This window comes from Anabrus simplex, chromosome 1, assembly GCF_040414725.1.
Source record: "Anabrus simplex isolate iqAnaSimp1 chromosome 1, ASM4041472v1, whole genome shotgun sequence".
Lineage (NCBI taxonomy): Eukaryota > Metazoa > Arthropoda > Insecta > Orthoptera > Tettigoniidae > Anabrus > Anabrus simplex.
Genome location: NC_090265.1, coordinates 1,329,917,555 through 1,329,931,017, shown reverse-complemented (window position 1 = coordinate 1,329,931,017; position 13,463 = coordinate 1,329,917,555). Strand labels below are relative to the sequence as shown.

At 39.1% G+C, this 13,463-nt stretch overlaps 1 protein-coding gene across 5 annotated transcripts in view; it reads left to right on the top strand.

The window, feature by feature from the left end:
• Positions 1–13,463, top strand: part of LOC136858309 (cytosolic carboxypeptidase-like protein 5) — a 376,851-nt gene that overhangs the window by 263,211 nt on the left and 100,177 nt on the right. For all 5 annotated transcript variants that reach the window (XM_067137753.2, XM_067137752.2, XM_067137756.2 and 2 more), the window contains one exon: positions 608–1,688. In XM_067137753.2, the coding sequence (XP_066993854.2) occupies positions 608–1,688 (1,081 nt within the window). The remainder of the gene's footprint in view (positions 1–607; positions 1,689–13,463) is intronic.

The following is a 13,463-nucleotide window of genomic DNA, read 5'->3' as shown; positions in this document are numbered from 1 at the left end:
GAACTTTCAAAAATAAAATAAATAAATAAATAAATAAATAAATAGGATTAAAATATGCAACATATGAAAGGTCACTGTGACCCCACGTGACCACATTAAGTTGCACTACGAATGCAACCTCTTCCAGGATAAAATGTTTGCATAATAGTTATTAATTTTTGAAAAGTTAGGAATCCCCATACTGACTAAGTTTACAAAGTTTTGTTCATCAGCGGTTCAGAAATATGATGTGGTTATGATGATAAATCATAAAAGCTGTTCTGACTATTATTCTCGGATCACTATCTGTACTGCTTTTTTTATGTTACTACTTTTGCTAGATCCTCAACATGTTTCTTGAAAATTGATTGTGAGAAACACTTCATTCTAAGTTCCTCAGTGACATGTCACACTTCTTTAAGCTCAACAACCTTGGCTAAATGTGTTGTTCCAATTTTAAGCATAAATTCAAGCCTTAAAAACTACTCAAAGATATTTAAGATGATGCTCAGATCTGTTTATCATTGTTGCAGATTTTTTTTTTAAATAGTTAAAGGACACTTTATATATGTTAATATGAGTGATAAACTGCATGAACTCTGAATGTGTCTTTTTTTATTTTTTATAGGTGATCTTTATTAGTGCACGAGTACACCCTGGTGAAACACCGTCTAGCTTTGTGTTCAATGGACTGTTGAACCTTCTTCTCAGCCGAGATGATACCATTGCTATTCTTCTCCGTAAGTTGTATGTGTTCAAACTCATCCCAGTGTTGAATCCAGATGGTGTTGCAAGAGGACATTATCGTACTGACACTCGTGGAGTTAATCTCAACCGTGTGTATCTTAACCCATCTTCTGTTTTACATCCATCAGTATTTGCTGCTCGTTCTCTGATAAGATATTATCATCATGGCAGAGAAGTGGAGGATGAAACACCTGAAATCTTGTGTTATCCAACAGATAAATTAAATATGGAAGATGATGATGGTGCTGTTCATTCCTCAGAAGGACCTGCATTATCATCTACTGAATCGTCTAGTCCAGTTCACAAGGATGTGCTTACAGGAGATAGTTCTTGTTTACAGTCTGATGAAAATAAAGTACCTAATGTTGAAAATCAAGTTACTCTTGTTACAGTTGAAGAGAAAAAGCACGAAAACCAAGTACCATTAATTAATGCTGATAAAGTTAGCCCATTATCTGAAAACCCTAGGACCTTGTTTGAATATCCTCAGGCAATCTGTCAGGAAAACAATAATGTGTTTGCTGCTATACGTGAAACTTTAATCCGAACCGTTACCGGGTTTTGTGATGTAAATAGTGAGAATGTGAATAATGCTACAATATCTGTGAAAGCTGAAGGTCTACCAGACAAGGCACTAATTATTGAAGGAATACCACATCATAATTGTGTGACCTCACTAACTAGCTCGAGTGAAGTTTTAACACCTAACTCCCATAACAAGATGAAACCAACTGTAGAGCCTGAGTTTGATGCGGAGTTGGAAAATCAATCACCTTCTTCTATATTATTGTGTGAAAATAAAGATAATTCTGGACCACATTTTGGTGATCTAAATTGTGGAAGTGCACAAAGTGAAGCAAACAATAAAATATCATATACTGGTATCAGCAAAACAATTATTGAACCTGAAGAATCAGGCTTGTTCCTCTATATAGACTTACATGGACATGCTTCAAAAAAAGGTAAGGAATTAATAACATTTTTATTATAAATCTATGCCTGACACAGAGGGTTTTTATACCAGTTATATTAGATATGATTTGTTCTTTACTTGTTTCTCTTCTGTATCCCTAATTAACTACATTACATTTATTATTTAGACATTGTATGTTTTAATTCTTCCGCTGCAGCCATTGACTTTAGTGAATTCAAGTCACTGTAATATTCACTGCAGCAGTCGACTAAGCATTTTCTCACTAATGCTAACACTCGTCTTCTCTGAGGAGTATGTCTTCTATGCAGAGTTTTGAGACAATTCTCAATGCAGAAGTATTGGAATTCTTAACAGCTGAGTCTGGCAGATATGCTCAATTTAAGAACGTTTCATACCCAAACTTCTTACACAGGAACTAAAAGTTTTTATAGCTGTACTGCTATTGTCAGGTCACAACACTGTTCCTTCAAGGTCGTCTTGCTGGAAAGTGGTGGGTGATAAGATATGGTACTGTTTATGGATCTTCTGAAGAAATGTTTCCTTATAGAGTTCCAGGTAGAACAAAATCTAGATTTTAATGAGTGCATGGTTGTAAACAGTTCATACGTAGGAAGCCAAAATATTTTGTATACAAGGTATGATGTCTTAATACTCCTTGTGGTTACCTCATATACTTTGATATTTATCAAGGTAAAAATCCAAACGGGAACATTCAGTACGAAGACTCTTTTGTGAAATGGGCAGCACCAATGGTATCCATTCTAGATGAGCTTCCTGAAGACATAAAGGAGATTGCCATTTTGGTTGGAATTTTTGATTCTTTGTTTACAGCGATACAACTTTTTTTCAGCATCTGACAAGCCAAGGATATGGAGGATCCAGAACAATTTGAGAAAATAGAATACTGAAGAACTGCCCAATTACTCCTGAAATGATGAAAAGAGAAAAAAGGAGGTACTCATGAGTTAGCAACAACATGTAAAGATGACTTATGTGTTGTGCGATGGGTTGACAACTCATTAGTCACCGTTACATCCACATACCATGGCACGCAGCTTTTCTGCCATGTCAAGATAGTCCCAATCAGATAAAAAGAGAGTTTGTGTGGAACGACCAAATGTTGTTGGAGCCTAAAGTAAATTTATGGCAGGGACGGACACAATGGACTGATATGTCTCATATTACAGTATTTGTGTACGAGGAAAGAAATGGTAGTGGCCCATATTTACATTGTTGATTGATGTCCGTAGATAATGCATGGCTACTCATGAAGAAATCTGGAGTTGAGATGCCACATCTAGATTTTCTTGGGCATGCTATATAGATGTATGTTCAGAGATATCAGTGTACGCCTCTAGGACCAGGGCGTCCTCCCTATGCCAGGAACAGCACCAATCTCAACCAAGTGAGTGATGACATCAATCTAGATGGAGCTGGCATTCTGGTGGAGCTTTGCAGTAGAAGGCACTGAGCAGGAGAAACCTGTTCGAGTGTTGTGCGCACACAGAGTACCAAGTGCAACGTTGGACTATATATCCCATGTTTTGTACCTTTTCACACTGCTCGAGGAATGTCATAGGAATTGCCTTGTTAGTACATGCTAGAATATTCAATTCATAAATGGGATGTATTTGTAAAGTACAGGAACGGTAAATATCCTAATACTGGTATTCATTCTTTATTTAAAGTACCGTGCCCCTCGGTATGCACCTATATCTAGCACAGGTCGATATTCCTGTCCTTTTACAAAATTATTTTAATAAAAGTGTAATTTTCTACTCAAAATTATCGTCATTAGCCTCGGTAAGAACATGACCTATTTTGTTCACATTAGTGCCTTGTGTGGTCATACGGATACTGTCCCTGGCGAGTGAGAAGTACTGGGCAGATATACATAAAACATAACATACATACTCTAGACACAGTCGGAAGCAACATACTGTATATAACTGAAAGGTAAAAATTCTAAAATTAAAAAAATTCCAGCATGAAAGGGTTAAAATACATAAATAACCCTTTCTTGATATATCTTAATCCTGATTTGATTATGCAGTTAATGGTTCTTATAAGAAATGTAGCAGCGAACACGTTACTGAATAGAAGTCGTCTTGTTCTCTCTATTCTGCACACAGTTCAACATTTTCATGTAATTCATATTTTATTCCTAACCTGAGGAGTTTCTTTGAATACTCATAAGTTATATTCGAGTCAAATGAAGGTGGTTTACATTGAGATGTCTTAAAAATGTTATATTGGGACAATATTGTACCATGCCATGTCATCCTTTCATTCCATACTAAATTCTTGAACCTCCATGGAACCATCCATGTTATATCACCTATGTTCTCATTGTACATACTATCCCAGGTTTCAGCAAGTGAAAACTGTCTCCTAATGAAAAAGTACATTGATCTGTATCTTTGAGTATAAGCACCTAGCTTGTCATATGGCAACTCTAAAATAAAAATAGGCCAACTTAACTAATTTAGGTCTTTTTTCCCCACAGAGCATGATTGAAATATCTTGCAAATAAAGATAAAACTAAATAAACTGTTAAATCTTATACAGGTACCGTAACAAAGTATTTATGTATTTTAGCAAAACCTTCATCCTTTTCTGCATAATTATTGGCAGCATTTGAAATTTAATTGCATGGTTATTTATTTTATTCACGTAGATTTGTCAGTAGTTTCGGAACCGTACTTTGACCGGTGATCTTTACAGAAACAAAACATTTTTATAATCGAAATAATATCTAGACAACATGTTATGACAATGTTCAGTTCTCATTGTAAAGTGGTGGTGATGGTGATTATTGTTTTAAGAGGAAATACGACTGGGCAACCATCCTCTATTACTGTAACTCTAATCAGAGGGGAAAAATGAAAGGTATTTGACACTTCGAAAAATGGAAATATTGGCCGAAGAAGGACAAGGGTCACAAAGGGCGTGAAAATTAAAGACTGCCTAGGCCTTGCAACCTAATACCATCAGGGTCGGAAAAAAAACAAGAGTAGACCAAGGGAGGTCGAGTAAGATAGATGAAAGTGAGGAGCCTCACACAAGTAAGTAGAAGCAATGTGTATACTCAGCTAAAGGGCCCTTTGTTCACCAACCCACGCTCCCAACTTAACAGCCCATGGGCCTCTTTTTGTTTACTTGTGTGACAGGCAGGAAATACCGTGGGTGTTATTGTACCGTACCGTCAGATGAGTGAATTTGAGAGAAGGCGCATTATTGGCATGAGAGAACTTAATGCATTAATCCTGGAAATTGCTGCTCGTGTGGGACGAAGTGTGTCAGCAGTGCAAGAGGTGTGAACAGAATGGTTCATAGAAGGCCGTAGAACACGCCGGGATGGGTCTGGTCGCACCACCCAGACCACCCCTCGAGACGATCGACACCTCATCCGAAATGGCTTTGCAGGACAGATCTGGCGTCCTCCTCGGCTCTGGTGCAACAGTGGAACAGTGTAACATATCATACACTATCAGGAGTGATAGTCCGTCGCCGTTTATTACGGTCTGGCTTACCAGTGCGTCGTCCACTTCTCCGCCTACCTTTGACTAATGCTAGACTGCAATGGTGTATGGAATGACGTCACTGGAGACAGGAATGGCAGCAGATAGTGTTTTTGGATGAATCTAGGTTCTGTTTGTTTGAAAATGATGGCCGCTTTTTGGTTCGCCGCAGACAGGGGGAGAGGCATCACATTGACTGCATTTGCACAAGATGTACAGCGCCAGCTCAAGGCCTTATGGTGTGGGGTGCTATTGGGTACAACCACAAATCACAGTTGGTGCGTGTCCATGGCACTGTGACCACTTTGACCAACATGAATGACATCCTGAGACCCTTAGCCATACCCTTTCTGCACGACGCCCCAGCCGCCATATTTCAGCAGGAAATGTGCAATCACATGTTGTTGCACGAACACGTGCCTTCTTGTTGTCACAGGATGTTGGACTGTTGCCCTGGCCCGCCCGATCACCAGACTTGTTGCCAATCAAAAATGTGTGGGATACGGTGAAGCGGCAGGTGCGGCGCTCTGACCCGGTGCCAACCACCAAAGATGAACTGTGGAACCAAGTGAATGTAACATGGATGGCTATACACCAGGACACCATTCGTGCCTTATACGCGTCAATGTCATCACGCATGGAACAAGTTATCAGTGCCCATGGAGGACCCAGTGCCTACTAGGCAAAAGGACATATGCTGAACCTAGTGACTGAAATGCTAATAGTTTCCGAAGAAAATACTAATGCACATGTCCTATGAATATGAACTTCCTTTCTCTACTCTTTCAAGGTATTCTGTTTTTATTTTTTATTTTTATTATGAACATGCATGTAGCTAACCTGCAGAAAGGAAGTACTTGAAATAGCCCTTAGAACAAACACATTACAAGAACAAATTTGTATATGCAATCTGAATAAAAAAGACCATTTCTGAATCTGGAGTTTATGAACTCGAATGCCATGGACACCAGCCAGACAAAACATAATTTCCACACCAGGTACAAAGGATACAATTAGATATAACAGACACTCAGAATTCAGCGAACACATATATGATAACTCTCACCACTTCACAGATATCAGCACAGACCTAAAACTTTTATACATTGATAATAAAAGCAAATCATTGAATGTTAAAGAAGGTATCAAAATTTACATTGCAAAAAAGCTAACCAAACCAACCTGGGTGAACACATGCCTTAAAAAAAATCACCCCTATTTGCACTACTTAATTTCTGAACAATATTCCACGCTCTTTGCATTAGCACATAATTAATCACACTGGAGGTTTCTCTGACAAAAGTCTGGAATGTGGGTTAGAATATTATTTGTAGTTTATCTGAATTTATGCAGCGTCTTGGCCACTCCAGATGTTTTAATAGCTTGTTGTTGTTGTTGTTTGGAGTCATCAGTCCATACACTGATTTGATGCAGAACTCCATGCCACCCTCTCCTCTGCTAACCTTTTCATTTCTACATAACTGTTGCATCCTACATCTGCTCTAATCTGCTTGCCATATTCAAATCTTTGTCTACCCCTACCATTTTTACTGCCTACACTTTCCCCAGAACCCAACTGCACAAGTCCTGGGTGTCTTAACCCTTTCCCGCCCGCATTTTCACTCCACTTATCCCCAGGTATCAACCTATTATTTAGCAAAAACTGAAACAGACCGTATTGTTTCAGAAAAAGTTAAATACAGTAAAAACTATTGATCACAATGAATTCAAATTTTCAATAACATTAGAAAATATACCATCACATCCATTTCTCTGTTTATTAAGTCATAATGTGTTTTTCACCCCCCCCCCCCCCTCCTCGTGATACTCGACACAGAGACAGTCTGCATTTGTCACATTCCCATGTTGTCTGAATCCCTCAAAACCAATAATCACGTGATTTTGGAAGTGGAATGATGCCCATGTATATAAGATTTTATTTCCTCTGGACAAGGGTCTTCCCATTCTGTTTTTATCTTACCGGAATGCAACTGTTTGAAGGCTGCATTGTTATATGCGCAATAGGCTATGTCACTGAATAGTTTTTCTCCTCCTAACATACGTAAAAAACAATCTCTTTCCCCTAATACTCTTTCCGAATTATGCGCAGGTTCAACATCATCCATTTAATCATTCGGAGTAACGAAACGTAATATTTGTGTTACCTGAATTGCCGTGGCATCGACATCAGGTCCGATTTATCAATATTTGTTTTCATTCATATCACTGTTATCACTAAAATTATCTTCGTTGATACATTATTCACTCATTAAAAATTCACCTGCACCCCTACTCAAGGATTCTGTGTCACTTTTTTCGCCCATATTCAGCTCAGTTTCAATATACGCGATATTCAATCCCGCCATGTTTATGAACGAAACAGCTGACCCGTGCTCGCGGAAGTTCAAGACCGTTGCCTAGGCAACGTCAAGACAGATTATCACTCTTCCTTTATTCCCTAAAACTTGTAGATTGCACTGCCTGTTCATAAATGCCTTATAAACACTTCACTGATGAGAAAAATAAAAAAAAAACTGTCGCACAGATCGCAGACGAATGCAGATAATGCAGCCGGGCGCTTTCGGGCGCTAAGGACCGGAAGGCTAAATGAACAGTCGGGCGCTTTCGGGCGCTAAGGGCCGGAAAGGGTTAAGATGTGCCCTATCATTCTGCCTCTTCTTTTGTCAGATTTAACCAAATCGATCTTCTCTCACCAATTTGATTCAGTATCTCTTCAGCATTCTTCTGTAACACCACATTTTAAAAGGTTCTATTCTCTGTCTTTCTGAGCTAGTTATCGTCCATGTTGCACTTCCATACAAAGCCACGTTCCAGACAAAAGTCTCCAAAAACATCTTTCTATTTCCTGTATCAATGTTCGAACTGAGAATATTACTTTTCTTAAGAAAGACCTTCTTTGCTTGTGCTAGTCTGCCTTTTATGTCGTCTTACTGCTGCCATCATTAGTTATTTTACTACCCAAGTATTAATATTCATCTACTTCCTTTAAGACTTCATTTCCTAATCTATAATATTTCTTGCATCACCTGACTTCGGTTGACTGCCCTCCATTATTTTTGTTTTGGACTTACTTATTTTCATCTTGTAATCCTTACCCAAGATTCTGTCCATACCATTCAGTAATAAAATAACAATATCATCAGCAATCTCAGGGTTTTGATTTCCTCTCCTTGAATTATGATTCTCTTCCCAAATTCCTCTCTTATTTCCTTTACTGTCCGTTCTATATAAACATTGAAAAGGAAGGGGGGGGGACACACTACAACCTTGCCTCACTCCTTTCTGGATTGCTGCTTCTTTTTTTCAAAGTCCTTGATTATTATCAATGCAGACTAGTAAAGCTAGTTGGGAGAGATATTCAGCTGATCTTGACAGTACCATATGATGGATTCCTCCTGAGGTTATTAACTACTCTAGGTTTGTGAAAACTATTCTAACGTGTGCTAAAAGACATATTCCCTGTGGAGTGAAAAAGGACTTTATTCCAGGGTGGGATGTGGCTTGTGGAGTACTTTATGAGGATTTCCAGAGGAGTGGTGAAAAAAGATGTAGCTGACAAGCTCCGTCATAAACTAGATGAAGCTAGACGAAGCAGATGGAAGGAAACCATGGATACACTGGACTTCAGACACTCAAGTGGAAAAGCTTGTAGCCTTCTAAAGAAGCTAGGAAGAATACCTCACAGTCCCCAGTTGAAACCAGAGGATTTACCTAATCATATTGCCAGTCGCATTGCCAGTTTGTCCAAATCCAAGCCAGACAAATTACACAAAAGGTTTATAAAAAACGAACTGTTTCATTTGAGAAAGCAGTACACTACTTCTTCCAACATTTCTGCTCCTTTTACTGAACCAGAGCTTATGGTTGCCCTAAATGAATTGAAAAATGGAAAATCCCCAGGTTGTGATGGTATACACCCAGAATTTTTGAAGCACTGTGGAAAAAATGTAAGAAATTGGCTAGTGCAGTTTTTCTCAAACATACTCTGAACAAGTCAAATCCCTTCAGAGTTACGAACTAAGATACTAGCTATCTTAAAACCTGGTAAACCTACGGATTCTGTCGAAAGCTATAGACCAATTGCCTTAATGAGTGTCTGCTTTAAGCTCTTGGAACGGCTTATCTACAATAGAATAAGTCCTCTAATTTTTGAAATCATTCCAATCGAACAGGCTGGTTTTAGACCTCAATGTAGTTGTGAAGATCAGGTGCTTGCTGTGACAACACATATTGAGACAGGTTTTGAAAAGCAATTAAAGAGTGGAGCAGTGTTTACTGATCTAACAGCTGCATACGATACAGTGTGGAGAGAATGTATTGTGTATAAGTTCTTTAAACTGACAAAGTGTAGTCAAATGTCACGTCTGATTAACAGTATGCTCTCAAATAGAATTATCCATGTAGTCATGCATACAAATCACAGCAAAATAAAGGTACTTAACAATAGTCTACCTCAAGGATCTGTTCTCTCTCCATTACTGTTTAACCTGTATATTGCAGACATACCTGTCACGAGCTCTCGTCAGTTTGCTTATGCCGACGATCTGGCAATAATTTGTCAGCATGTGGATGCTAATGTGATAGAGAGAACTTTAAAAAGCAGACCTTGATGTTTTGTGCACATACTTCAAAACGTGGTGCTTGAAACCAAGCCCTAGTAAAACAGAAACTTGCTTCTTCCATCTAAATAACCGGCAAGCAAATATCACCTTGAAAGTGTCACTTAATGGAAGTCTTCTCCCTCACAATGCCAACCCCAAATATCTTGGAGTTGCTCTCGACCGAACGCTATCATACACCTAGCAGCCAAATTAACGTCACGCAACATCACCCACAAACTACCTGGCTCCACATGGGGAGCTTATGCATCTACTTTACGTACTTCAGCTATGGCGTTGGTGCTTTCCACAGCTGAGTACTGTTCTTCAGTTTGTTCAGCAGCTCTCATGTTAAAAAGGTGGACACGATCCTGAATGAAACAATGCGTGTCATAAGTGGCACAGTGAAATCTACTCTTCTTTTCTGGTTGCCAGTGCTCAGCCACATAGAACCTCCTAGAATTAGAAGATTGAATAACTTGGTCAGAGAACACAACAAGATATTAACCAATCCTGATCTCCCCATCCATGAAGATGTTAACATCAGATTCAGATCTCCTCCTATTCAAACAGCACAGGAACTTGTTAGTAGGGATTTCAATCCAAAAGCTGATTGGCAACAAGAGTGGAACAGCGTAGCTCCGACTCGATGGCAGACACTGTTCAATTATAAGAATCTTCCAGCTGGCTTTGATTTTCCCCGTAAGACATGGGTAGCCCTCAACAGACTCCGTACTAACCACGGGAGATGTGGATCAATGATGTTTAAATGGGGTATGAGATCTTCTCCAGCCTGTGACTGTGGTGCAGTTAAGCAGACTATCGACCATATTGTCACCGAATGCAATGGAAGGGCATTTGCTGGATCCAGCCAGGACTTTGTAGTGGTTTCTGCTGAGGCCATATATTGGCTTGAGAATTTAGATCTAACTCTTTGAACCCTTTTGCTTGCATGATTGTTTTCAATGTTATAATGTGTGTATCTTGTAATTTTGTATTTAATAGTTTATGCTTACTGTTCATGTATATTTAATCTTTGTATTGTTTTGTGTACGTTACCATACGCTAATAATAATAATAATAATAATAATAATAATAATAATAATAATAATAATAATAATGCAGACTGATTTATGTACATATTGTAGGTAATTCTTCGTTCTCAGTATTCGATCCCGATCACGTTCAGAATCTCAAATAGCTTGGTCCAATCAACATTATCAAATGCCTTTTCAAAATCTACAAACACCATGTCTGTGGGCTTGCCCTTCTTAATTCGATCCTCTAAGATCTGACTTAGAGTCAGGATTGCTTCTCGCATTCCTACATTTTTTCTGAAGCCGAATTTATCTTCTCCCAACTTAATTTCAACTTGTCTTCCCATTCTTCTGGAAGTAATAGGTGTTAAAATTTTGCAGGCGTGAGATGCTAATCTAATGGTGCGGTAGTTTTTCCACTTGTCAGCACCGGCTTTCTTGGGAATAGGTATAACAACATTCTGCTGAAAATCGGATGGCACTTTTCCTGTCTCATACATCTTACACACTAAATGGAATAAGCTCACCATGCTGGTTTTTCCTAAGGCAGTCAGTACAGTAATTCAGAGGGAATGTCATCAATTCCAGCTGCTTTGTTCCTATTTAGGTCTCTCAAAGCTCTGTCAAATTCTGACCTCAAAATTGGGTCTCCCATTTCATTATTATCAACAGTCTCTTCATGTTCCTGAACATTATCATCTACTTCTTTCCCTTGATACAATTGTTTAATATGTTCCTGCCATCTTTCTGCCTTGTCTTCTTTCGCTAGGAGTCGTTTTCTATCTGAGCTCTTAATATTCGTACACCTAGCTTTCCTTTCTCCAAAGGTTTCCTTGATTTTCTTATATGCAGCATCTACTGTTCCTAGGACCATACAACTTTCAACATCCTTGCACTTCTCCTTCAGCCATTCTTCCTTAGCTGCCTTGCACTTTCTGTCACCTGTATTCCTTTCTGCCCTCTTCAGTTTTTGCATTCCAGTACTTTCATCATTCATCAGAGCTGCGAACAAGGAAAGAAAGACAGTGGAGCAGGAAAGGACCCATCCTCTATATGAGCGTGAACCGCATCTGCAACGTTTAAAGTCAAGGAAGAGTTTTCTCAGAACTTCAAAGGAACTTAGAACCACTACTGAAAAAGCCAGGTTGCAATTATGGAGGGCTACATCCTACCTTCCTCCTGGCTGGATAAGATTTTCTGAAACTCTACCTCCTGACAACGATGAAGAATGGATGACCTGGAAGTCCCTGAATAGACTGAGATCTGGAGTTGGCAGATTCAAGGTTAATTTTGCAAGATGGGGCTAGATAGATCAAGAAAAAATCCAATGTGACTGCGGAGAAGACCAGACCGTCCAACATATGCTCCAGTGTCGTCTATGTCCAGCCTCTTGCACAGAAGATGAACTATATCAAGCATCAAAAAATGCATTGGAAGTGGCCAAGTTTTGGGCAAATGTAATATAGTAATTATAACTGTGTACAACATGTATGTTTCTGATACGAGAATAATAATAATCATTCATCAGTCCAGTCTAGTATCTTCTGAGTTATCCACTGATTCTTAGTTGATCTTTCCTTTCTTCCTATCATTTCTTCAGCAGCCCTGGAGACCTCATTCTTCACAACTGTCCATTCTTCCTCTATTGTGTTTCCTTCAGCCATTTCATTTAGTCCTTGTGCAACATGTTCCTTGAAACAGTCCCTCACACTCTTTTCTTTCAACTTGTCTAGATCCATCTCCTTGCATTCCTTCCTTTCTTCAATTTCTTCAACTTCAGATGGCATTTCATGACCAACAAATTGTGGCCAGAGTCCATGTCTGCTCCTGGGGAAAGTTTTGCAATCCAACACCTGGTTTCTGAATCTCTGCCTAATCAAAATGCAGTCTATTCGATACCTTCCAGTGTCTGCAGTTCTTGTCCACGTATACAGCTGCCGTTTGTGGTGCTTGAACCAAATATTAGCAAGGACTAAATTATGATCGATGCAGAATTCAAGCAGCAGACTTCCTGTTTCATTCCTTTGTCCCAATCGAAATTCTCCTACTATATTATCTTCTCTTCCGTGGCCTACTACCGCATTCCAGTCTCCCATTACAATTAGATTCTCATTGCCTTTTACATGTTGTATAAAATCTTCTCTCTCTTCATATATTCCTTCAATTTCATCATCATCTGCTGAACTCCTAGGCTTATAGACCTGCACTATAGTGGTGGGCATTGGTTTGGTGTCTATCTTGACAACAATAATCCTTTCATTACGCTGGCTTTAGTAGCTTAACCGCTGCCCTATGTTCTTATTCATTATTAAACCAACGCCTGCATTTTCCCTGTTTGATTTTGTGTTGATAATTCTGTAGTCGTCTGACCAAAAATCCTGCTCTTCCTGCCAACATACTTCACTTATACCATCTACATCTAACTTTAGTCTATCCATCTCCCTTTTCAGATTCTCTGTCCTACCACAGTGATTCAGACTTCTAACATTCCACGCTCCGGCTCGCAGAATGTTAGTATCCATCTTACTGATGATTGCCCCCTCTCATGTAGTCCCCACCTAGGAATCCAAATGGGAGGAATATTTTACCCAGGAGAAAGCCATCATCAGTACATCATTCGTACAGA